Source organism: Adiantum capillus-veneris, chromosome 16 (genome assembly GCF_014529385.1).
Source record: "Adiantum capillus-veneris isolate H3 chromosome 16, ASM1452938v2, whole genome shotgun sequence".
Classification (NCBI taxonomy): Eukaryota; Viridiplantae; Streptophyta; class Polypodiopsida; order Polypodiales; family Pteridaceae; genus Adiantum; species Adiantum capillus-veneris.
Genome location: NC_140946.1, coordinates 157,527,345 through 157,555,031, shown reverse-complemented (window position 1 = coordinate 157,555,031; position 27,687 = coordinate 157,527,345). Strand labels below are relative to the sequence as shown.

General features: G+C 40.9%; 1 protein-coding gene and 1 pseudogene across 3 annotated transcripts; one reads left to right on the top strand and one right to left on the bottom strand.

The window, feature by feature from the left end:
- Positions 1-7,878: 7,878 nt before the first annotated feature.
- LOC147440128 (uncharacterized) lies at positions 7,879-16,353 on the bottom strand. 3 transcript variants are annotated; one of them, XM_086483892.1, is made up of 4 exons: positions 16,177-16,353; positions 8,697-9,165; positions 8,564-8,618; positions 7,879-8,460 (listed from the first exon to the last, which is right to left on the bottom strand). In XM_086483892.1, the coding sequence occupies exons 2-4, from the start codon at positions 9,112-9,114 to the stop codon at positions 8,010-8,012; spliced, it is 924 nt and encodes a 307-aa protein (XP_086340018.1). In that variant the 5' UTR covers positions 9,115-9,165; positions 16,177-16,353; the 3' UTR covers positions 7,879-8,009. The 3 variants fall into 3 exon arrangements, with proteins under 3 accessions (XP_086340018.1, XP_086340017.1, XP_086340016.1); XM_086483891.1 differs by having other exon boundaries at positions 8,697-9,148; XM_086483890.1 differs by having other exon boundaries at positions 8,697-9,142; positions 16,177-16,351.
- Positions 16,354-23,987: 7,634 nt separating this feature from the next.
- LOC147440127 (uncharacterized) lies at positions 23,988-25,070 on the top strand (annotated as a pseudogene).
- The last annotated feature ends 2,617 nt before the right edge of the window (positions 25,071-27,687 follow it).

Below are 27,687 nucleotides of genomic sequence, written 5' to 3'. Positions count from 1 at the left end.
ATTATGCACATTGTTGTTTCAAGAGTCACTTCCCAAAAAAAACAAGACTAGGCATCGTGCAATTGAACAGGCTTTTATTGCAGCTCAAAGAAAAGGTGGGAACAACAATGTAACCACTTCTTATGGTTTTGCTACGAGTGGCAAAACTTCTGTTCCTAGTGCTTCTGCTGTTATTGCTAGCAGCAATAGCAGCACTTTGTCTGGCAATTTTGGTGATAATGGCAAAAAGAAGATGCATTGCCATTATTGTAAATCTAATGATCACTTGATCAAGCAGTGTCCAAAATTGAAGGCAAAAGAGGCTAAGAAGAAGGAGGATGGGTCCACTACAAGGTTCAATACAAGTGCAACGATTGTAGAGTCTTCTCTCAAAGGAGATTGTGATACTGATGTTGATGCAGAATGGGCATTTAGTGCAGATTGCACTTATGATCCTATTGTCCATGATACATGTATGTCAGTTGCTGCAGATTCACATGTGTGGTATTTTGATAGTGGTGCTACAAAGCACATTGCCTCACATTGTGATTTGTTTACCTCTATTGAGTGTGTCACTTATAGGAATACAGTGACTTGTGCCAACAATGCCTCTTATCCTGTTCAAGGAGTTGGAAAGATTGTGCTTACTGCTGCAAATGGTAGTTCTTTTACACTTGTTGATGCATTGTATGTACTTGGGATCAAAAAGAACCTTTTGTCTGTATCTACACTTGCTAGACTTGGTCTCGTAGTCAAATTTGTGGATGACAGATGTACAACGCATGATCTCAGTTTTGGTGATGAAATTGTTGCATCTAGCCTTTTATGTCATGGGTTGTATAAGCTCACTTTGTATGTCAAGTGTGGATAAAATTTTGACAAACAAGATCTTAATTTTGGTGCTTACTAAGATTGTAACCTTGGGAAGAACATATTGGGAGATGAATCTTCACTCAACTTTATGGGCTTACAAACTTTAATTTAAAATCGCTATGAATATCACTCCATTTAATATGGTCCATGGATTTGATGCGTGGTGGGCTCACTAAATTTTTGTAGAATAGAACATGAGTTCAACATAAGGGGTTAGTTTCTCTTATGAACTTACAAAAGATATACATATAGAAAGGTGTTTTAAATTGAAGAAGTGAAACTTTTGGTACATAAGGGCTCTATTTATTGAGAAAATTGGTACATAAGGGGTCTCTATATACCTCAAAAAATGTAGAATAGGAGGTTTTGTAAATACCTCTTGAATGCACATGCTATATACGATCTCTATATAGTGACCCCCCGAGACTTGATGCTATATTTCCAATGGAGGTTTTGTCACCAACCTTCATAGTTGCATAAAAATTATAGTGGAAAGGTCATGAACTATCGGAACAACTTGAGAATCTAGAACAATTTGATGAGCAAAGACTAGCTGCTATCGAGCACATAAAAACAGTTCTTGGACTCACATTTGCGGACAAAAATTTTCAAGCAAGGAGATTTGGTATTGGTCTACTTGCTGAAACAACACAACTCTAAATTCAAGAGAAAAATACACGATTCTTTTGTAATTGAAAGTGTTTCACCAAGTGGGGAATTTAAAATAGCCACCTTAGATGGAGTAATACTGGAAAATTGGATTAGTGGATGTCAATTGAGAAAATACCATTTGCCATTGACTAATGATCTCTTGCAAAAAATGTACATAGCTAAAGAACGCAATCTTAAACGACAACAAGTGATGAGGAATCTCAAGAGGAGTTGAGCATTCAAATCTTAAAGAAAAAAGCCGCAATGCAACCAATCCCTAAAGTTTTGCTAGCCAATACAATTCAAATTCAAGCTGTAAACTTATTTCAGTCTTTAGCATAAGATGAAGTAGAGACTGATGATAGATTGGATATGATCATAACAATAACATTGAAAGATGTATTCAGAGTCAAAGGTAAAAAATAACATCTGGAAGACATAGTGGCCTTTGAAGATGAAGATATTTCTATGGAAAGTGCTATAGATAGGCCTTGCCATCAGGCGTGAAGATCTCTATTAGAGGGATTGGAGCTAAAAGATGTTTGGTGGGCTACAAAATGGCTAGTGAGGACCTTGTTCACCTCTTCAACGATTGCCCGACTATAAGTGGGCTAGCCGGGAAGATGTGCAAATGCGTACAAAAGACCTACAAGATAGGGTTCTTCAAGAACAACCTACTCCTTGGAGGGGTGGGGATGAAAAGACAATTGTTACTAATTTGCACGCAAATTGTTAGATCTTTCTATGTCAAACAAGTATGGAAGGCCAAGAATTGATGGGTCTTCAAGAAATGTCTCTCTTGTGTCAATTTTTGGAGATCATGCAAGAAAGCAGGGAGTTGATTGTATCTATTTTTAAAAGAAAAGACCTTTACAAATGGTATTGTGCCATCAATGATGTTTTGTTAGTTTAAAGCTAATCTAAGTCTGTTGCTTTTTTTATTGACTTTTCTTTGAACCCTATGATGTCTCACGTATCTCTATGGTCATGTGGGTGGATTTCTTTATTGGCTTCTCTTTGAACCCTATGATGTCTCATGTATCTCTATGGTCCTATGGGTGCCCTGGATTGGATTGTGAGCAAGTCTAGTTTTGTAATGTTTTGATATGTTTAAAATAACATCACTCACTTTTGTAAATTTTACAAAAAGATTATTTTTTTGGAATCTTAGATTATGTCCTGGTAATTGTGGTCCTTGTTTTAGGCTCCATGCATTGTGATTATTCTTGAAGTGAGAATTGGTGGTATATTATTTTATAACTAATTGCGATCCTTGTTTTAGGCTCCATGCATTGGGAATATGCTTGAATTAAGAATTTGTGGTATACAGGTTTTTTGATCTAGGGATCAAGATTGATGGAGCTCTAGATTTGGACTAAGTTTTGATTGATAATGAAGTCATGAAAGGGATGAAAACTTATATGTTAATGCAAACATTTATCGTAAATAATTAAATTTTCACCAGTATATTTAATGTAATTTGTTGAAATTCTCCACAAGCTAGAGATAAATATTCTCTAAACCAACCTTTACTTTAATGAATAATAAAGGAGCTTGCATAGACCTTTACTTGATTAAAATCCAACATACCCCAATATGCTTAAAAATTGCTAACATTCAAGTTGCTTTTTTGTAAAATGGGACTTGAATAATTCCCAAAATTCCTAAAATTGGTGTTCCTTGGCTATAGTGGATATTCTTGTTACAACTTCCTGCGCCATAAAATTGACTAACTTTCTCATTTAATGTAGTTGTATGCTAATGCATCTTTGCAAATTCCTCCCAAGCCTTAATACAATGGTGTTGTAGAAAAGCTTCATTCACGTGGGAGTCAAAGGAGGCATCATGTATCATCTGTAATGCACCCCACCTTCCCCCCAAACCACTTTATGTCTTTGCATCCATCCCGTTATCAAGGTCTTAGTTTAATGCATCTTTTGAATTTTTTTGCTTGCTTTCTATGCAATTCTAGAAAGTTGTTGTGAGGGGATTTGATGCACCTTTATTACACCCTTTCCATGACCATAACCTCAATTGGAAGAGATCCCGACTTAAGAAGTAAGAGCATATATAACTTTTGTGTCTTAACTTGGAGTTGTTAAAAAATGCTTTTGGACATTCTCGAATTCTTTCCAAGTAGACTTTGAGATGCTCTTGATCTATACTTCAACTCCATAAAAAAGAATCGGTGTCACCAATGTGTCAAAAAGTTATTTCTTGAGAACCCAACATTTTACATCCTCCGCATTACACATGTTCTCAAATGCGTAGTATGTTCTCCTTCCAAATGATGCATAGCACATTCATGCCACTTGTGATTGGCTGGAACCTCAAGGTCAAGGTACTTAAAGCTCTCAACAACTTCAAGTGTCTCACTGTTGTACACAATGCATGGCTTCTCCTTATGGATGGTTTTCACAAGCATAACTTTTGTTTTGGCGTCAATCACAATCAGCCCATTATGCAAGCAAAAGTTCTCAAGGACAACCATAAGCTTTTGTGCATCCTCTAAAGTGTGTGATAGAAGCGCTACATTATCCACATACAGCAAAAGCATGATAAACGCACTGCAAATAAACTTCTTCAATGTATTTTTGTTGCATAAAGTCAAGTACCATTTGTTCCAATTGATCAATGCATAGGCCAAAGAGAGTTGGTGACAACGGAATTCCTTGTTAAACCCCAATAGTGCTTGCAATTTTTTTGAAATTCCTCTTCCCTTGTGCAATTGACATGTCACCTTCTCATAGATTAAAAAAACCACAAGTATAAACTCACTTGGCCCTTGGATTTCTTCCATATTTCTCCACAAATTATTATTTGGAATCATATCAAAAGCTTTCTTGCAGTCCACAAAGCAACAATACAATTGCTTGCCTTTCAACCAACTTTGCTCCACGAGAACATCAAGAGTGACATACATCCTCAATACTAAAAAAGAGAGCAAACATTGGAGTGAACCATAAAATGACATCTTTCTAGCATTTGGTTGCTTAAACATACAATGCGTGTACATATCCATAAGACTCAAGTTACTAAAACTTTCACCTCGCTTGCCCTTCAAGTTTCTCCAAAATCTTCCACATGCACTTGTCTTTTCTTGGACTTGAAAAATTCGACGTTTCAAGAACATCTGATGACTACGATTTTTATTGTTTCAATTTTACATTTCAAGAATTTTGTTATTTTGGTCATTTTATCCATCAATTCATGATAGCTATTTGCTAGAGGTCACAATCACTGTTTTAAGATTGCAGTAGTTTCCATCTTTTGGCATGCTGTATAATAAGCTTTCTTGTTTTGTTAAGTTGTTGCTTCATGAGAGCAAGGGCAATGGCAAAAATAAATTGAAGATAAAAAAGAAGGAACTTCCATTATTATATCTGTTCACATATTTTTTGGTAGAGTGGAGGATTTACTTAGGATTATATCTCCTTTTTCAGTTCCTTTTAGAACTTTCAATTCCAGCAATCTTTCATGGTTTTCATGCAAGATAAGAAAAAAATTCTCCATGTGAATCTTGTCAATCTAAGGAAATTGAATATTTGTAGAGTTGTTGAAAGATCGAGTTTTATTGTCCGTCCACTTTTGGTGCACAAACCTCCATGCATTGTTTGCTTTCTATGTCAGTTTCATTAGGAGGATAGTGGTTGAATGATTTAACAATGACCATGTCCACACTTGACTAGTTGTTCATAGATTGGGGAAGAATCTAGCTGAAAGCTTAATTAACTTGCGTGCTTAACAAAATGATCAATGGGATTAGTTGGTGCTAACCTCAATTAGATCTAATACCAAATAAAGTGATTAGGGTGGATGGGGGGTGGATAAAAGAGTGAGCCATTCAAAACTTAAGGAGAAAATGAATACTTGCATCCTTGAAAGAGAGAGCATAATGAGTCTTTATATAGGAGCTAGGTAGGTATCTACGACTGACACACATAGTAACACAAAGTTACAAGTGGAAAAACTTGCCCCTTGTTCTATAGCAATGCTTTTGGATGTTAGAACATGGCATAAGGGAAGCACACATTCCTACATGTTTATCATATAGATTGGAAGTATGTTTAGAAAGATACTTGTAGAGAGACTAGAGTTTGAGAGAGAGAGAGAGAGAGAGAGAGAGAGAGAGAGAGAGAGAGCTCCTTCCTTCAAGCCAAAAAATAATTTCCATTAGATTTCGGAGATGAACTTGCCACAACTCAAAGCTAAGAAAAATCTTTGTACAAAACTGTTGTAATCTTGTAAGCTTGAAATCTCTGTACAAACACTACTGTTATTTCACTGATTTGAGATCTCTATATAAAACTATTGTAATTTTGTAAGGTTGCTTTGTTAAAGACAATGAAGTAGGTTCACATAGAGAAGTGGCATTGGCCATAGTCCATCCTCTACATGGTTGAGTAAAAATAGCATAAAAAAATCTTACTTAACATCTTGAGGGGATGGAAGAGAGTTGATCATGAAGGGTTTCAACTAGGTGTGACCAAAGGTGTACTAAATGTTGGGTAAGTTGGTGCAAGATATTTACTTGATATAATAGCCAGTTCAAGGACATGTCGTTGATGCTAGAAAAACTCCTTAAAATAGTAGCACTCTTTTTCTTTGCATCCACCCTTTTCACAAAAGTGATTATTCTATTGGGGGCAAAATGCAACGATGCACTCAAAATGTTTGAAACAAGCTTGAAACATGGGGACAACATGTGTTTCTCAAGTTCTTTGAAAAATCTAATCTAAATTTTAAAAATAAAAAGTAGTCGTATAGTGTGTAATGTGCACCATTGTATGACCATGTGTATGAGATGTATCCACCTACTACGCTCCTAAATAATCCGTTGTTTATAATCTCTAGCAATATGTGTGTTTCTTCTTGGCATTTTTGAAATGAACGGAACGCCTCAAACCAAGGTTATGACAAAGGAAAAGGGAGATGAGGGTAAAGTTGTTTATTTAAGGAAAGGGGGAGGAGGGGGGTTTAAGAAAAGAGAGGGAGGCAAGGTGATGCGGGTTTCTTGGAGAGGACTTTGCTAAGATTGGGTGCATTAAGCCAACAGATGACCGGTTTGGAAATGAGGGGGGATTTGGAGTTACTCTTTAAAACGTTAGAAAGAGGTTGGTTTATGGCACGCGCTAAGTTGACTGTGCGAAAAAAAGGTGAAAAAAGGATTTTGACAATGGATGGTGGTGCTTTCTTGTGATTAACCTCTAGAAGGAGAGAGGGCGTAGAGGTATAGGTAGCGTAAAGAAAGCAAGCCCTCAAAAAATGTGAAGGATAGCCTTTAGCCCTAAGCCTGGAGAAAAAGAGGTTACGAATAGAGATGAAGCTCTCAAACGAACTTTCCCTAATGATATACCTCTTGAGCTCCGACAAGATAAAATCAATTTTCTGGTGGGAAAAGCGACAAGATTGCCAGGGGATATAGTTGTAGGAGTTAAGAATTTTTTGGTAGCAATGAATGTCCAAAATACCCCTAGAGTAGAAAGAGGGGTTTTTGAAAAAATGAATGCCCAAAATAAAAGCTTTCTGTGAGGAGATGAAGGGAGTGATCTTTATATGATCCTGGAGAGGATGTCCATATACATGAAGGAGCTTTTTTAAGTTGGGAGGGAGAGCCATCCCAAACTCCAAAGGCGTCGTCTATGAACCTTTTAAAGTATAAGAGAGATGGGGAAGAGACAAGGCTACCTCCTTCCTCCAAGGAGCAAAGAAAAAGACATGCATATACTACCGCAAAGTTGAACCCCATGGTGGTACGATTTACTTGATGCCAAAACTTACCTTTGAAAGAGATATAATGATGGTTAAGAATGAGTGAAGCCAGAGATAGGATAAAGTTGACCTTAAGATAGGACAAGAGACCTTGGATAGAACCCTTAAGTGCGTAGAGCCCTTCACGGGTAGGAATGCTAGGGTAAAGGGACTGTACGTCAAAGGTAAAGAGAGTGACATGAGGAGAAAAAGGGATGGAGGCTAGGTCTAAAATAAGAGAATGAGAATCCTTGAGGTGTTGTTTTTTACCCAAGAGAATGGGGAAGAGTTGTACATGAAACCATTTGGAGACATTCTCAACTACATAACCTTTACAGGAACAAATGGGACGGCCTACAAGGGTGGCTTTGTGAATCTTGGGCAGGAAAAAAAAGAGGCAAGGCTTAGGCAAAGATTGAGAGGAGGAGAGGATGATCGATCTTACTTTGGAGGGAACGAGATGAGTGTGAAACAATGGAGAGAAGAGTGGAATAGACAAAAGATAGCGGGGGTGAAGAGATAGGAGAGTAGGTGAGACAGTCCAATAGATGGGATGCAGACTTCATAAATAGAATTCGATTTATACAAATAATCCAAAGAGACAAAAGTTGAGTATACCTGAGCCATGGCTAACACATCATGCAACCATTCATATTAATCATGACATGTGCAAAGCTAACAAAAGGCATAAACCAACATCAAAATTGCCCGACATGAGCTCATTAAGTGCATTTTCTTTCCATGTTACAGCTTAACTATTGAGAGAAGCCAAACATACCCATGCAACATCCAATCATGAAGCCAGCACTTGCACAACTTAGCCCAAGAGCGAAGGCAAGCCCAACTGTCCCAAGCAACGAGGAGCACCCCCCCTTGGACATCCCCTTCTGGTAGAATTTACAGTGAGCACTTAATTCAGACACATCGCAATACGCTGGGACCACTTCTGTAGCGTGCTCATCCCTGTGTGTTTTCAGCCACGTATTCTCGAGCTCCAGTAGTTGAGCTCGCTCTTTGTAAGTACGACAGGTATTTGCTTCTCTAAAAAGAAGCTTTGAAAGGTTTTCTTTCTCTACCAGAACGTCAATAGCTAGCTTCTCTGCATTTCTGGCTCTTGTTTGTGAATGACACAATGCTTCCCCAAGTTTTTCAGGTTGTTCAGCAGGACCTTCAAGATTTACAAAGCTTACTTGTCTCCGTTGCAAGCTGTCAAAAAGCGGAACACAACATTAATATTCCACTCCAATAAAGACAGTATTGTGCAACAAAATTAAACATCAAAGAGTGAATTGCAGCTGTTAGAATTAACCTGCCCCTGGCCAGCTTGTGGGGTAGGTCTTGCAAATCAACTTCCGGGGGCTGAGCTGCAAATTGAAAGTTGTGAGAAGAGACCCATTGATTTTCTATAAACATCAGCGATGATAGTTTGAGGTCCTCTTTACCATTTTGAGCTGGACAAGGCGAGCCATATCTTTTTGATTGGGAGTTCACAGATTTAGTTGAAGAACCCAGGTTTTTTACATCCTGTGATTTCAAAGATGCTCCCCCTTCAAAAGCTTTATCACGACATGCGTTTGAATAATAATCCACCCTCTGCTCAGGACAAGAGAGCACTGCTGAACCTTCACGTGCTAACAAGTCCCATCCAAGCTCTGCGTTTGCAGACCTACCACACACTTTGGTCTTCCTCCCCTCACCATTTAAGCACAATCCAGGGTGCCTATCAACTACTACATACTGAGAATAAGAAAATGAGGTGCTGGATCCAAATTGCCAAGACAATTCTTCGTCATCAAGCTGTGGTGTGGAAACAAACCAAAAACCCTTCTCAATTCCAGCTGCAGCTGGGTTCCCTGACATTGATCTGTTTTTCACTGCATGGCAATATCTGCAGCTACCAGAACCAACTTTCTGTAAAATGTCGTGCAAAACTTTGAACTAGCCGCTTATTACAATTTGCATCGAGCATGAAAATATGTGAAAAGAAGGCGCTACAATGACACATTGTGCATATGAATGTTCCATTCTTTTTCATGAAATGAAACACATTCTGCGCTGATGAGTTCCATTGTCCACATTAGATATTGCATTATGGTGGCTATCCTATATACAACCAGGTAAAACTGGGTCGAACGCAGATTTAATAAAACCGTCCAACACCGCCTAAGACATGGAAAGAGACAGCTCAAACGTGCTTTGCTTTTCTAAAAGTGGTGCTCTTAAGAAACAAGACCCCGTACCATTGTGGAGGGAAGAAGGGAGAGAAAGCATACAATGAAAAGTATATCTCATCTAAGGAAAACAGAAAAAACAAGCCCAAAGCTTAAGGCTATTAACTGCCTATCTATATGCATGAGCCAAAGCATAGTTGCATTCAAACTCGTTTCAAATGATTATTAGACGTTTGAAAAAGTTTGAAAATTTGGAGTTTAAATTCAGGTTTCAAACTTGAGCTTATAGCTGGGTTAAGTATTAAAAATTGGGGTTCTTTCAGAATGGTCATTGCTTCACGATTCCTTCTGGCATTCCCCAAAAGTGGAATGTAATGACAATAATGGATCTGATTTGTCCTAAAGACCAACTTCGGCCTCCAACAATTTTCTTCATTTTTGTTTTAGAAGAAAAGAGGGTTGTAGTTCTGTCGTTGCCTTGCAGAGGAGGAAAAAGGGTTTGTCCCTTGGAAAGTAGGCAAATTTGGACAAAGTTGTGTCGGAGGCAATGAGCAAGCACAAGCCAAATACCGCAAAGATTGGATAAACTATATAGATTATGCTTTTTGCCACCCAAAAGCAGTTGTCATGTGCCAATAGAAAAGAACAAGTTTAAGCACTTCAAATAACACTAAACTGAAAGAGATGCACGACACACGAGATGGGGTGTCACGTCACACATCCAAACCTATGTGTCCGTGGACAAGCTACAGCATGATCAAGGTTCAGTCAGTCCAGTCAATCTAGATTAGAAGTGATCTGGCACTTTTGTGAGTCTATTCGTAGACCGTGCATGCCCAGTCACTTAGTGTAGATGCATATCCTTTGGTTGCACACAGCATGATCATAAGCATTCCCATTAGAATCCATCAGAATCCTTCAGGGGAATTTTCTAGTGCATTTAGCCTATTTTACCTATTTTTGACATTTTTCACTTATTATTTTTAAGTGACTTTTGTTGGAAAGTAGATAGGGCAAATTGAGTAAGTTTGTATATAAGCAAACCTAGACTAGCACTAATTGGTAGAAGAGGCAGCAGGAGCACCTTGCTCAACAGGCAAGTTCTCAGCAAGACCAACCCCTACGACTCCTCTGGCGTTTTCTCCACAGAAGACCTAGCGTTTTTGCATCAGATCAGCCTTGGCGATTTGTGCACAGCAGATTAGCCCTGGTGTCATCAAGACACAGCAGATCAGCCTAGCGTTTTGCATTTGCAGAACAACCGGCAACAGCAACAGATTTTCAGCCCTAGCGTTTTTGCATCTGCATTATACCCCAACGTTTTGCAGATTCTCCGCGACGGAACCTCAAGAACCATCAGCGTTTCCAGTTTTCAGCCCTTAGACACCGCAGATCAAGTCCCAAACCTCGCAGATCTCACCTTCCCGCAACAGTTCCTCGCCGCACGGTCAGTTTCCGCAAGGTTTACAGTTTCAGCCCGGAAAACGCAGATTGCAACATCTGCGTTTTCAGCGCGTCGTCATCGACATCGTCATCAACATAGAGTCAGAATTCAGTAGATAAAGATTTGCAGATTTCAGCCATTAGCATTTTCAGATTTCAGTCCGTCTTGTCGTCGTCCTCATAGTCGTCGACATCGTCGGCAAGTCCAAGCATTGTAGAGATTTGTGCACTCAATAGTAGACCACTCTCGCCGACGAGAGTGGGGCCTTCGGAGGAGGGTTTCACAATGTCTCTGGTGTCGTATTCTCTTCTCTCTCTATCTCTCAGTCTCATGCACTTTCACGCACAGTGTCCATTCACTTTGTTTGTGTCCATTGCACTCTCTCACTAAAGGAACGGAAGGCTCTCCCTTCCATAAGAACAAAAGGAACCTTGAGCACAGTTCGGAGCACTCATATTGAGCAAAGTTCAACATTCATTCCGCTGCACCTTACATTGGTATCAGAGCTTTGGCAGTGTTCTGTATCACTCAAGGAAAGAACCACAAGAACCACATAATTTTTTTTGCTTGTTGAGGTCGCACGAACCCAAGTTCGCTTGGACGTGTCGATTCCTAATCGTGTTTTTGAAGAGTGACAGGAATCCCAGGAAAGAAGGGCTTGTCCAGCCTCCCCTTGTGCCTCTTTTCACTCATTGAGAGTGGACCGTGCACTAGGCGGCCGGCCAATCGACGTGAGGTGGGAGAAAGCAACCTTGGTGTGAGCTCAAGGCCGCCAAGGGGTGTGCCCGCGGAAAAGAGCAGAACTCGGGTGAAGAGAAAATCCTTCTCTAACACAGATTACAAGCGAAAGAAGAACCTCAAGAACCTCAAGACCCTCAAGAACCCCAAGAACCAAGACCCCCAAGAACCCAAGTTCCTCATGAACTTAAGAACCCAAGACCACAAGAACCCACAACTTCAGTGGATGGTCATCACTCGAAGCGGAATGGATACTTCGCTTGGAGGTGATGAGCATGAGCGAGGCGAAGAAGAATTTTCCTCACCAGGAGGTTTTTCCGACCCTCCCTCTTCCCCATCTACGCCAAGGATTGCACTAACTCATATGGAGGAGTTGGAGCAGATGTTTATGGACAGAAAGTTAGAACGCGAAGCAAGAAGAGTAGAAAGAATGGCAGAAATGGATCGCAAACACGCAGAAAGAAAAGCAGAAAGAGAAGTAGAAAGAGAAGCAGAAAGAAAGGCATCCATAGAGCATGAGCATGAGCAAGCGCGAGCCATATTGGTTGGCTTTATAAAAATTCTTCTTCTTTGCATAAAAGTTGCCGTCGTCAGAGTTTGAACTGTCTGTAGACGAGTCCTTTGTAGAACTGTCACTCACTAAGCGAGATTTAGACTTCTTTGCCTTTTTCTTGCCTTTTCCGAAGCGTTTTTCTTGCTTCACTTTTTGCCTTTTCAGTCTTCTTTGCTCGAGTCAGATGAGCTAGAAGAGCTGTCAGAAGAAGAAGAAGAAGAAGAAGAAGAAGAAGAAGAACTGGGTACTTCTTCAAATTGAACACGCTTCTTCTGTTTCTTTGCCTTATCAAATGTCGACTGACGACCCAAATAACCCGGGAAGTCAGTGCCTTACTTCTGCTTTTTGCCGTGCTTTTTAGCTTTCTTCTGCGCGTCAAAAAGCTGAGCAATCCATGCATCAACCACCTCTTCTAATTCCTTCTCTGAGTATTTCTTTGTGAGTAGAAGGTTTCTTGAGAGCGGGTTTCGGGGGTGGTGGTGTTGTTTTCTGCCACTGCTCGTGCACTTCCTCAAAAGAAGTCTCGCTCATATATTTTGTAATTTTTGGATCCTTCGCAAAATTGAGCATCATCTTTGTTGCATCGCCGATCAATTGACGGCGCTCCATCTCTCGTCGTTGCACCTGAGTAGGCCAAGGCGGGCCATACTCCTTGCCAGAATCTTCATTGTGATCCCTTCTCGCATCTCCGGATGCAGAGGGAGTCGACTGATCCTTGCGTGAAGCCATAGGTGCCGCGGAAAAAATTTGGGGATTGGATTTCCCGTAGAAGAGAAATCGACCGTGCTCTGATACCACTGTAATAGACTTGGACACTCCCAAGTCAAGAATCTACCGCGACAGCACCAAATAACCACTTCAAAACAGTTCACAGTTCACAGTTCACAATTGATTTACACTGGCCCGGCGGAGTTCCGTGCCTAGAGATATTGGCCCCAAAGACTGACGCCCCTTTCGGTATTTCTTTTTGTATTAATCTAAGTACAAGAGTGGTTGGGTCTCACTCTCAAACTTTGCGTCCAGATGCTCTGCAGAGTGGGAGCCCAAACCACTTATTTATTTGTTTACAAGGGATGCCAAAAGCAAAGCTCCAAAAGCTTAAAATCAAAAGCCTAAAAATAAAGCAAAGGCTCTTTCTCTCACAAGCTCTCTTGAGCCAGTAAAAAATAAAGCAAAAGCTTCTTCTCTCTCTCTCTCTCTCTCTCTCTCTCTCTCTCTCTCTCTCTCCCATCCTTTGCGTAGGAAAAAGCAGTGTCCAGAAACTGTCAAGAAAGCAAATCTGCAAAGTCCGCAATTTCCGCCGCAATCTGCAGGCGTCCGTACTGCTGCCACGTATCATGCCCCAAAATTAGGGTTAGGGTTTTTGGCAACATTTAGGGCTTCTGCAGATTAGGGTTTTTGACAAAAATTAGGATTTCTGGCAAAAATTAGGGTTTTTGCAAATTAGGGTTTCTCGGGCAGCCACGTCATCAATTTGTGACACTCCCCGTATCGTGTGTCGTGCATCTCTTTCAGTTCAATGTTATTTGAAGTGCTTAAACTTGTTAGTCTGTTCTTTTCTGTTGCCATGTGGTGCTAGTCCCGTTACAGTGGTCCGAACTTCAAGCGTGTGCTTTTCTGAAAGCATACCGGTCCTATAAAAGAGCATACACAACAAAACGGCACTTTGACAAGGAACCAACGCGACATATAAAAACACTACGGAGGAGAGCACCAATCCATGTTGTTGTCCAGATTATGAATAAGATGTGTTTCAAAGTTCATTGTCTAGGACTGTTTGGACGTGATGTGTTCATAGTTCACGAATGGGGATTCTTAGATGTAGTGTGGTCTAAAATTCAATTTCCTATGAGGCAAACGGTGCTCAAGATGGCATGCTTCTAAGGTAAAAGTTGGTGGCCCCATAACCAAGGTGTATCCAATATCCCGACCGGTGTTAAGGTGTCCATGGTAGCTTCTTCATCGACTTGGTCTTCCTACATATGTCCACTATGGGCTGCAAAGAGCGTGTTAAAGTTATGGCATGCTTCTAAGGTAAAAGTTGGTGGCCCCATAACCAAGGTGTATCCAATATCCCGACCGGTGTTAAGGTGTCCATGGTAGCTTCTTCATCGACTTGGTCTTCCTACATATGTCCACTATGGGCTGCAAAGAGCGTGTTAAAGTTATGGCATCTCAAGTGAATAGCCCAATGTGAACCCAATATTTATTTTGGCTTTGAATATTATTTTACTTATTTTTCAAACTCTGGGTAGGGCAATTTGCCAAGGCTAGTATATAAGCACCACCTTGCCCACATTGTATAATCACTAATTCATTGCCCAAGTTGGTTGCTCTGTGTGTGTGTGTATGTGTGTGTCACGTGCACATGGCTCTGTGTGCCACATGGACATACTTCATCGACTTCCAGGGCCAGTTTTCCCCTTCTTCCTAGATAGGGATGTCTAGAATCCTAGGAGGATTAGTACCGGCAATTTTGTGAGCCTGTTCGCAGGACCTGCATGTCCGGACAAGTTGATTAGATTAGGTTTTCTAGTTTGGAACCCTCTTGCATAAATGGTTTGTATACGCGTTTTGACAGATGTTATTACACTACGCTGGGCATCTGGCATGACGAGCATGTAGTTCTAGGTTAGAGGAATTTGACGTGCCACGCCGCTCGTCGATCGGATTCCCGGTTGGGCGGATGTGCGACAGTTGCACCCAAATCTGGACCCCTTGACCTATTTTTAAAATAAATCATTTTATGATTTATTTGTTGGAAAAGCTATGTGGTGGTCATCCACAATTCCCACATCGAGAAGGATCCAAGGTGCATCAAATAAGCCCCGGAGGTGCCTCTTCCCGAGGAGTTACCGTGGTGATTTGTCGTCGTCAAGTCGGTAGAGTCTGCATTGAGGTATTGCATTGTGTATACATTCCATTTACGCAAGCAATCTAAACCAAATACCACATCGGTAACGGTGTGGGGGACCCTTGAGAGGGTTGGTTGGGACCCCATCGGGTGTCGCTCTCTTCTTCTCTCTCTTTTTCTCTCCCTCTAAACATCTCTATTGCAATCTCTCAACCCCTCTCTTCAAGGGAACATAAAAGGAACATTCATGGAAGCACAAGGTACTCACTAACGCAAGGAAAGAAGGAAAGGATTTTGTGGGAGTGTAAAACTAGATCTTCATCATTTCAATTCTGCTGCACCCGACTCTCTCTCTCTCTCTCTCTCTCTCTCTCTCTCTCTCTCTCTCTATATATATATATATATATATATATATATATATATATATATATATATATATATATATATATATATATATAGCTCTAAGCTTCCGCATTGTCGACTTTAACATAATTTTGGTTTGCTTCATTATTGTTTCAGGCTTTCGATTTGTGCAAAGTAAAGAAGGTACATGTATCTAACATATTATCTGCATAAGATATTAGTAAAGTTTGGTATGCAGAGTAAAAACACAATCTCTACACTGATAAAAACAAGCAAGACCAAAGCTAAGCATGCATGATGCTGGATAACTAATTGATGTGTGGTCTGGTGTATCAATAGTGAGAGGATTGGCAGGATTTGAGAGGACAAAAACATGTGCACGTGGTTGTCTCAAAGGCCAGTTTTTTTCCCTGTAATAAAAATACAATACTTCACACATGCACTTTCTCTGTAATACTTGTTCTCCCTCTCTACCAGCATTCTAGTATGTTTTCGTTTGTCCGTTCTTCTCTTCAAACTCTCGCTCTACACTGCTGGCTTATGAAAAAAAACGAAGGACTGCTTGAGTACAAACCGAAGCTTTGAAATAAGCTTGAATCAAGCAAAATAGTAGCCCGGAAAGACTAATAAATACATCTCCATTCCTGAAGCCAAATCAGAAGCAACAGGAAGCGAGACATATCTGATTCAGCAAGAAAACGAGAGGCTTCGCACATATGCGCAAAAGAAAACATGCTGGAAACTATGTACATATGCTTGAGGGAGGGAGAGAGAGAGAGAGAGAGAAGAGAGAGAGGACCTTGCTTGAGCAGCGCGATGGATATCTGTTAAGTGTTGGTTGCCAAATTTAGAGTAGGCTAAAGCTTTTCCGCGATGGATTCAAGCAGGAAGCAGGAGAAGGGCGTGCGAATCCGATGGAAAAATTCAGCGAGGACAAGAGGCGTTGCGTCTTTCGTGGATTAAAAAAAGGCGCAGCTCCTCTCCGGACCCACCATTCTTTGGGCGCCGCCCGCCCAAGGAACTGGTTACCTTGATTACCCAAAATCGATTTCTCGAACGGAGCAAGAAGAGGCATGCCACTTGGCATCCATTGATTTGTTTGAAACATTAACGAAGATATATATATATATAGAGAGAAGCGTGCCGTTTTATTAGAGAGAAAAGCACCCTTCTCTCTAATAAAAGAAGCGTGCCGTTTTTAGAGAGCAAAGAAAAGCATGGCCGTTTGTTTTTAGAGAGAAAAGCAAAGCATGGCCGCGGCCACCCAATTTATATAGCACCTAGCAGAGAGAGATCAAGCAATTCCCTAGCGCGCAGAGAGAGAGAGAGAGAGAGAGAGAGAGAGAGAGAGAGAGCAAGCAAGGCAACTGACGCGGAGCAAGTGCAGAGCAGAGCTTGGAGAGGTAATTCGTTAATATTTTCTGTAGTCTTGCTTTTCGGGGAGAGAGAAAGAGAGAGAGAGTCGTGCAGGGCGTGCGCCTTGCTGCAGAAACGGAAGTGCTGCCCAGAGACGGACAGCCCGGAGAGAGAGAGAGAGAGAGAGAGAGAGAGAGAGAGAGAGAGAGAGAAGCTGTCACGTACAGCTCCCTTGTCTGCATCCCCAAGGCCCGTCCCTTTGCATTTCCAAGTCCCGTCTCTGCATCCTCAAGGCCCATCCCTCAGTGCCGACTTCACCTGCTCTTCTCCTCCTTCTCTATGGCCCTGCTTGTAGTGCCATCTCCATATCATAGCGACCCTCTGATGACCTCCAACCTGCAAGCAACGCCCACCTCTGGGCCTCCCCTGCACAGCAAGGCCGCCTCCTGCTTCCTCAGAACCTCCGCGCTCCTTCCCACCACAGATGGCACCCTCCTCGGCTGCCCTTGCTCCACGAGCTGGCCCCCTCCCCACATATGGCCGCTTCCTCTTCCCTCCTTACCTCTGTGACCTGCACATGGCCGGCGTGAGATCAGCAGCTTCACACCTTTCCCCTATTTCTCCAGATTGAACTCGGGCCACTTGGGGCGCATGTGGAGAATACAACTAGTTGCAAGCCCGCCATGGACTGCAGGATGAGGTTGGGGTCGTGAAGGCAAAGCCAGGGGCAGCCGACAGAGACCTGCCAGGTGCAGTAAGGGGCAGCCGGTTGCAAGAGGGAGCCTTGCATGGCCCAGTCATGGATTAGAGAGAGGCCTCAGAGGTGGGAGTTGATTAGCAGCTTAGGGGCTTGGCGAGCGCATTGTACCGGCACTCCAACAAATAGTGCTCTCGCCTTCAGTCGACTGCAGACTGCATCGCGTTTTTTAATTTATTATGGCATCTTTAAAAAATAAATAAATTATAATGCAACTTAGTGGCCATTCCCAGCGAACGCAACCCGCGGCCAACCCACGGCCGCTTATTCCGCCAACACCCACGGCAGGGCTTCAATACCGATGATCAAAGAAGTTCACATAATTTCCCTTCACTTGTTGAGAAATTGCCCTGTCAATTCGAACAGTGCCTCCATTGAGAAGGCAGCACGGCCGGAAACCGAACATCCAAACCACTAAGCCACCATAATTAGGGTCCTGCTTGACAAGGGTCTTCAAGCACAAGGTAGCTTTGGCGCACATATCACAGAAACACTTCGCGACGATTTCCATCAAGCTTCAACACTTTGATGCCTCTCAGCCTGGCAAAGCTTTGGAACGGCCTTCGACCCACTTCGAGCCACATTTAGCATACACATCCAATGATACCTGTCACACTTGGCGTCCGGCACAGGCTCAACCACATTGTCACGACCTTGCCTGCTGCCATACACCTGCAATGAGCTTGTCCACGGGTCGACATTTTCTTGGTGTGCGAACGTTCCCAACGGGATTATTGGATTTGTGGAGGATGGTGCCAACTCCACGCCATGCATGCATATGATTTTTCTTTTTCTTTTATGGGCACAAGCATCCCCCATTACGTACGCATCTTTAAACGTTATGTTTTGCAATATCTTTTGCTCGATACGTCTGCTAACTACAAATTTCAATGGTCTTGCAAGGTGGTCGAGGCTGTGAGAATAACTTCCAACCTACATGTATCTAGATGATATTGTAAGTCTAAGAGACTGTTAATGTCGTAAGAAACTATCCCAAGAGACCTTAAACATCTAGCTGCTGAGGAGCTATCGAACGAGAGAGTTAGAGAGAGAGAGAGAGAGAGAGAGAGAGAGAGAGAGAGAGAGAGCAGTCTGCAATCGCAAGATGCTAATATAGACAAAAAGGAAAAATCACAATGGTAGTGTCGGTCTAGGGCTTTTCGATTATACTGTTGAGCAGTAGCCAATTACTTTTTGGAAGTATAATTCACGAAGATATTGTTAGTCGAAGGATTTTTGATTTTCTAGCTGCCTCCAAGTGAGAGAGAGAGAGAGAGAGAGAGAGAGAGAGAGAGAGAGGGAGAGGGAGTCTGCGTGCATCTTGTGTAATTCATGATCATATTGTTAGTCTAAGGCTTTTCGATTATACTATTGCCAATTACTTTTCTTAAGTACTTCACGATGATATTGTTAGTGGCCATGCTAGTCCTTTCTTAAAAAATACTACGTGCATGCTTGTTCCTTGAATCAAATCTAAGAAAGCAAAGCTAACAAATTATCGTCATTTAAAAAAAAAAAGATTTTACTAAAAAAACTAGCCCCTCTAACACTAGAGGAAAAGCATAAGCCCCCCTTCAACAGTGGAGGGGATAAAAGTGGCGGGGGAAGGGCACATTCCTTACGGTATTATAAAAATATGTGGAGAATTGTGCCAACTCCACACCATACATATGTATGGTTTTTTTCCCCACAACACACTAGCATTCTGTGCACGATGTTTGCACAAAAAACACTAGCATTTTGCACGTGCATGTTGCTGAATTGTATGGTTTACTACAACAAATAATTCCATGTTGTCAATTAACGTAAAACTTCTGCATTGCCTTTTTAATTGAGAAACCATATTTCCTTCAGTGATGAAGGTTGCTCATCTACTATGTAGTACTATGATGTTGTTGACGAAAATCTAGGGATCAATTGATTTCTACTATATTGTTTACTATCATCAACTTATCGTTCCAAGTTTAGAGGTCGTTTTTTTTGTGTGCATATCAATTTAGGGTATGAAGAATTAGAAAAGTGGTTTTTTTTTTTTTGTGCATATCAATTTAGCGCCCTAAGAAGAAAACTGAATTTTATTTCTGTTTTTTGAGTAGATGTGAACGACTATATGACTCTCCAAAAGCCTGATCACTTCGACATCAATCGTCCTCTCGATTGCAAATGTCGTACTCTCCCATTCCTATATGACACTCCAAAAGCCTGATCTCGTCGACATCAATTGTCTTATTGATTGCAAATGTCGTCATCTCCCATTTGTATACGTCCATGTGCATATTGATGTATTGTACGGTTTACTGTAACAAATAATTCCATGCTGTCAACTAATGCAAACCTTCTGCATTGCCTTTTTTTTATTGAGAAAAAACCATATTTCCTTAACACTCTGCCATTGGTTGGTGATTTAGTGATCAAGGTTGCTCATCTATTACGCAATACTATGATGTTGTTGCTGAAAATCCAGGGATCAATTGATTGCTAGTATATTTTTTAGTGCTATCAATTTATCGTTCCAAGTTTAGAGATCGTTTTTCTGTACATATCAATTTAGGGTTTTTTCTTGTACATATCAATTTAAGGTATTAAGAAGAAAACTGAATTTTACTTCTGTTGTTGGGTAAATGTGAAGGACTGTATGACTCTCCAAAAGCCTGATCACTTCGACATCAATCGTCCTCTCGGTTGCAAATGTTGCGCTCTCCCATTCACACACTACAGTCACCATCTCATTTGTGCACCTCCCCATCTTAAACTATAAAATTAAGCTTAGTTCTGCTCTGGCGTACATATAGGGACCTATATGACACTCAAAAAGCCTGATCACTTCGACATCAACTATCTTATAGATTGTAGATGTTGGCATCCCTCATTTGTGTACATCCCCGTCTTCAACTATAAAACTTACCGCACACCAACAGCATGATTACTTCGACACCAATCGTCCTCTCGATTGCAAATGTCGTTGTCTCCCATCCAAACACACTGTGGTGATTGCGTCCTTTTTACACACCCCCCATTCTAAACTGTAAAGTTGCAATTAGTTATAGAACTCCATTGTTTAACTTGACGACTACAAAGATCCGATCCCGTTCTACAACATTGGCTACCATTTTGACCCCCCACATGTCGTTGCGCCTAACCGAGCCACTTTCTATTAGTTCCCATTGCAGGAGCACAATTCCCATTAGTTGTTACCCTCAACACGCCATCCAATGTGAAACAATTGCACTTCCTATTAGTTTGTACGTGGAGGGCCGTCCTAGGCTACGAGCATCAATCTTGCCCAAACATATTGCACTGCTTTATCAACTATTTGATGTCATTTACAAAATTCATTTATACACACTAATTTATTCAATACAATACTGGTCATTGATGCAACAAATGTCGCTCCCCTTTTGAGCTGTGAAGTGATAAATTCTCTCGCCAATACATCATAATTTCGTTTGAATGGTTGTAGGTAAAATGCTTCCCGATCAAGCAGTGCAATTGAAAAAAAGATTACGCACACAATTAGTGCGTGTAGTGGATGCCCTCACATTAGACGAGATAACAACAACCTTGCGAGATGAGCGGTGCTTGCAGGCCTTGCTCTCTGAAGTGGTCCGCTCAAACTTCGGGGGCGCAGATATTAGTGACGTGCAGCATCTTCTCTTTAGTATTGTTGGAGACATGCCAAAATGCGCTATCGACCTGCGAGCTGACTTACCAGAGGGCATAGAAATGGAGAAATTACAACATTAGTATAAATGCTGGAAGATTGAAAAGGAAAAATCCACTCGCGCAAGGAATATTGACACACAGAACACCTTCAGTAAGAAATTGCGGAAGGAGACCCTTCAAGATAGCAGAGGATCGATGTCTAGTCTGCACATTCAGAAAACTGTACTGAACTCATTTTGCTCTGTCACCTTGGGCATTCCATTTGAGGCTATAAAACGAGAAAGGAAACTAGGATCTAGGTCATATGGAGACACTTATGAGATTTCTTTCCTGCCGTCCAACAATGTGTATTGCTGTAAGGAATTCAAAGGTCAATCAAAACAACAATTCAAATCATTCGCAATCGAGAGCAGTGTTGACCTCAATCACCGAGGTATTGTGCGTGCTCTTGCACATACAATTCAATCACCATGGATACTTATATTTCCTTATTTCAATGGATCTTCCTTGGGCGATTTGATGGAGTGTGTGCCTACACCTTTTGGAAGCATCAATGAAATTGTACTTGCGATGGGTGATCAAAAACACAAAAAACCAACTGAACTGGAGTTGCAGCAATGCAGGCTTATCATCAATCATGCTTCGTCTTTGATTCATGCACTAATAAAAGCTTTAGCATTTGCACATGAAAATGGAGTCATTCACAATGACCTTCACCCTTGGAACATTATGCTAGACTTCACTAGAGAGGGAATACCAAGAGTAGGCATTATAGATTGGGGTCTTGCCCTTCGACCACCGTATGAGAGAAGACCAACAAATATTCGTAAGCCAAAAGAGCATACCAAGAGGCCTTGGCGAGCAGCCGAACTACTGAATACCATATCTACATGCCCTTGGAGCAAATCAACCGATGTATATGCACTTGCATGGGTCATCAATCAGCTTGGTATTTTCTGCAACGAATTTTGTGTGTATTACAAACTTGACTTGATGCAAACAAGTACTGCTGTAGAGGTTGAAGCCATACAGAATATAATCAACAATGCCTACCTTCTGGAGAATCCGTCTGAAAGAAAGACGCTCGCTGATCTAGATAAAGATCTGGAACATTTGCACATGCACCCCGAACAATGCTTGTGTCCCATCTCTGAAATGTGTATTTCTTTTTTCCATTGATCCTAGAAAATTTATCGCTACTACCAAGCTCTTTTTATTTATTGAGCTGAAAGTTCCATTATGGTTTGCAATAGTTTTTTGAACATTAATTTGTTGCCTACTTCCATTATATTCATCCCTTCTACTTCTTTTTTCGTCGTCCAATTTCATTATATTAGTCCCTTCTAATTTGAATCAGACTAACTTGTATCTATTGTGTTCACAGTTGCATTTAAGTGTAGGTCTTCTCAATGGCAATCGCTACTACGCTACGTGCTACCCGCAAAAGGCGCCGTGAATATGCCGCTTTTCAAACTATGAGTAGACGAAAAGTTCTACTCTGGCACTGACAAAAATTTTGCACAAAATGACAAAATAGCCCGTGCAATATTGCCTGTAGTGGAAACAGACCTGCGAACGCTTGTCGAAGCTCACTGAAATTGGAGAAAAGGAACAAGCATATGCTGGAGCTGCTGGTGACTAAGCCCGAGAGGATGCAACCTGCTCAAATACCAATTTTTGAAATTAGGGTTACAAGAAAACACGCACAACTTAGAGAAGATGAAGGAAGATCAAGGCACACAACCGAGAGTGTATTACTTAGTGTGCAATGGAAAGATTGATAGCCCTAGAATGATGGGTGTATATACAATGCACGAGAAAAAAACCTCCTAAAGAGGGAGAAAATGCCCCAATGGTCCTAAGTGTGTTCACACACATCACTACCAAATGTATATGGTAACATGGAGCATCCACTAAATTTATTTTCAAGCATCTCCAAGAAGCAATGGAACTTGTAGATTGCAAGCTTATCATTCTCAAACAGTAGCTTTACTACGCTTCTTCATCCACCACAAGATATTGCAGGTATGTTGAAAGTACTCTCTCTTCTTGTAGAAAATGGTTTCCAATGCTAATTGTACAGCACTAAATAGTCCTTGTAGTATGATTTGAGGATTTTGTCAAAACTTAGAGGAAGCCTTGGACGCTTGTTTCTCTTGTGTTGTTTAATGTCTACTACATGTCAACATTGTGTCTACTCTTCATGCAAAACTTGGCAAACACCCTTGCCTAAGCACAAGCAAGTGGGCATATCCAATGAGCCAAAAACTCTAAAGAAAGCAAAGGGTGGGCACCAATTGCTAGTTTGTGATGAGTTAGTTGTAGAGCTTCTACATCAACATACATTCCTTCATCTCAAATCCGATGCATCAAAAGCTTCTAACAAAGGGAAGTAGATGTGATTGATGTAAACAATGATGATGGTACTACATTGGGTACCTTGGAGGGAGAAGAAGATAAGACTGCAATGGGCACTTTTCTAAATGAATAAGAGGAGAGTCCTAATGTACGTGTAAAGATTCGGGCATCAAAAGCCCACAAACTTCAACCACACAGGTAATAAATCGAGATGTCTCTTAGTTTTATAAATACACATTTTGAGGGAGTGTCTTGTTTTGCACTTATGCTCATTATTTTAATTCTTGAAGTGTGACACACATTAAAATATTCGCCGTTCTCTTGGTTTATAATGTAGGTTGATCATCATAACTTCTTTGAAGTGTGGAACTGGCAGGGTTGCTAGACAATGCCGTGTTGATGTCTTTTGTCCACAAAGGCATAGGAACTACGTCAAGAGGACTCAATTTGAGGAGTATCTTATGTCACAGCATGGCATGCACATGCAAGTGCCTTTCTTGCCAGCAGGTCGTCCAAAGAAAGGTCATTAGAGGTCAAAGTAAGAGGAGGCAGATTGATATGTGGAACAATGTCACAGATGCTTTTACGAACTTGATTGCAAGATGCAGATTGCAAAAGCAACACAAGAATATTGCAAACAAGTGGCTGCAGAAAAAATGTGGGACATTACGCTCACGAGTGAGGAGAAAGAGAAGCTAGGTTCAAAAGAGGCATTTTTAGAAGGTTTTGTGAGAGCTACAATGGAATCATAAGATGTTAAAGAAACCTCTTTGCCATCAGCGAGCAAAAGCACGATTAGAGAAGGGATATAGTAAGTTAGAGATCTTGAAACAATTTTTGCTTACAAACCCTCTTTGACTTCTTTCTTGATTGCTTATATGAACATTGTCAGGCTTGTGTTGGATGTTTCTTTGTTCACTTTGATGTATGCACAATTCTCAATGTCTCCTCATGCATGGGTTTTCACACTCGAAAGTTGATAGTCAAACCCGATACAAAAATTCATTGGGAAAGTGGTGGAATCAAGTAACATACAAAAAATCAAGGAAGAGGGTGACAATATTCAACAAGAGAAGGTCAAGGAGAACCCCAAATATCAGCCATTGATAAACTCCTCGCCTAGAGAAGCTAGCTTTTTTATGAGGTAATTTGACCAAAGGATCAGTTTCAACAAATCCCATAATGATTAACGATGCTAATAACCTTCCGAAGCACACACATGAATTGGTTTTCAAAATTTATAATGGCTCTATCGATGTGAATGATGAGGGGATCGGAATATGCAAGACAAGGAGAGTTGCAGAATGACGGTACCTTTTCATATGTTTTGCTTTCTCTTGCAACAACTCTCTTTCCTTATCCTTTTAATATAATTAAAAAACTACTAACTTTGATTGATTTGTGTTGTTAAATTTAGGCTTGCGTTCAAGGGTAGATTTGAGTTTAGGTCTACAATCTCCAAGTTGTCTGCCACCTTGGAGAAAGCGACAATAGAAGGGATTCTCAATAACGTTGAGGCTTCCATAGAGATTTTGAATCTATTTGAAATGTATACATAGTGTTCTTTATTTCATAATAGTCATATTCTAATGTGTTTACCTTTATAGAAAACGTCTATATAAAGGAATGCATAAACATCAAGGTATGATGGCTGATGTAGGTGGATGGAGAACACGACACAAAAGGAAACAACTGAGCGTTTTTACTTTGTCGATGCACTTTGGTACTCATATATGGAGGGGAAAGAGGACAATCGAGATCTTGATGGCCTCTTCCATGAAGTTGATGCAGGAAACAAATTGTTCATCTTCTTTCCTATCATAAAGAGGTGAGTGGCGATATCTTTGACTCTACCTGGTAGTGCCTAGTCCATGCCTCTTGTGGCTTATACATTGAAGTATTTTTTGAGGACATTAGGCTTTGTTTGTATGGTTCAAACCAAAGATCAAGAGGATCAACAAGATGGATATGAAGAAGAGCACTTTACTATACTCCTTTTGGGCAACTTGTCAATCCATTTGAATGCATGCCCACTATGCACATGTGAAGCTTCTCCTCTTTGTGTTGGTGCTATTGCAAATATTGTCTATGCTTTATCCTTGCATGCAATGACTACATTGCAATTGTTATTTGAAACAGGGCTTTGCAAAGCTTGGCAAAGACATGCAATGATGTGCAGTTGAGGTCAGATCTCTCTACACCTCTGCTAGGTGTGGATTTCAAGTGTGTGAGTGTGCTACAACAGCCAAACACACATGACTGTGGGTATTATGTAATTGCATATTGTTGGCATACGATCTATGGAATTGCAATGGATAGTCCCATGAACAAAGCAATGATCACTATATTTTTCCTTGCTCTAATTTGAGAATAGTGTGGATTAGTGGTTCTGGCTTAGTCCGTTGTGTATTTTGCAGCTTACAATTGAGTGGTTTTGACATCAAGATGTTTGTGAGCTGCGGTGCATGCGTACTTTGGAGCAATGAGTGGTGGACATGTTCATGTATTTTTCGCTAGATTTAACACCTATGTGAATATCTTCTACGTTGTTTATGCAATACTGTTTATCACATTTTGTAGACGAGCTTTTTGGTCAGCGCAACAAGAACACTTGATTCATAGGTATTTTTGTGTAAAACATTTCGTTTTCCTCCGATCTACAAAGTGTACTCGCCCTCTTCCGCGTTGATGTTTTTTTCGCAACACACCTATGGCTTGAATATGCTTTGGTGGCTAGTTAGAGTGATCAAGCCCTTGAGGATGTATTGCACAAGGTTGTCCATGACCAAATCGAGTATTTGTCACATGCGCTTGTATTTGCTTGATGCTTCCTTTTAAGGGTAAGATGATCTTTTTGGGAACAACAAGGGTGCATCCCATCAAGTCCCTTAAGATTTCCTCCTTCTATTTATCTGTGTAGCTTGCCAATTTTCTATCGATATCCTCAATCACTGTTTGGATATAAGATATACAATTTTTTATCCTCCCATCGATATCAGATACCAAAGGCTGACCGTTGTCTGTTGGCTTTGGATCTAGTTCATGATCCTCCACACAAACTGGAGTGTCATCTGATGTGATTCCCAAAGCATGTGCATTATCAATAATAAGAAGAACAAGTTTCAAATGAGGAAAATACTCTTGGATTATCACCCGCAACCCATAAAGGTGTTTGCAATTAGATGTCCAATCTGGAGAATCACAATAAGAAGACTACATATTCAATGATACCAAGATGTTGGCCTCGATGTGCTTTGCATCTTGAACATTAATGTTGCCTCGTCAATCACTTCAAGGGTTGAGGGATCAGCCATATGCCTTCTGAAGATATTCTCCCCACTTGAGAGTCTTGCAGTATGAGACTTACTAGATCCTGCTATGCTATATTTCCCAGAATCAGATATACAAAACCAACCACATTTTACTTGGAGACAACACAACACAATCAAAAAGTAAAAGATGTACATGATTTCCTTGCAAGAAAAATTACATAATACTCATCTATTTCTTGTTTTTTTCTTAAAGAATTCTATGAGGGTACCTCCCATGTGGGTTCCCCTGGTGGGATCTCCCATAAGCGCATGAAGAAGAGAAAGTATAGGGTGATTGATCTTTGCATTAAGGAGAGTATATTTTACATATTGCCATAATCGCTCCACTAGATTTGTGGTATCAACATTTTCGTGTGGAAATAAATTTTGGCCACCATTCTTGCCATTCACATGTGTCTCCACACCAACCATTGACAATATAATGCTGGACTTTAGGGTACTCATGAAAATATTTGACTAAGGCGTGGAAGTTCTCATCAAAAGCCTCCTTAGAGAAGGTGTACACCAGGTTTGAAAGTGAGTTGTACACATGATCTCTCATGCTTCTTGGCAACTGCATCAAGTTAGCACAAATACCCATCAACAACGGCATCAACCTCTCTTTGAGCAAGTTATTGAATGATAGCATCTTTTTACTTACCTGAGGTAGCTAATTCTCTACCCATGCCTTTCTGACATGGAACCAATATAGTACACATGGCATGCACTTTGACTCGTGTGTCCAACAACGGTGAATGACCTTAAGGATGGAGTGAAGCTCTTGCGGATTCTTGTCAATCACAATGGCAGTCGGTTGAATGTAGCCCATCCTTTGGAACACCTTTTTAAATGTCGACTCCAAAGC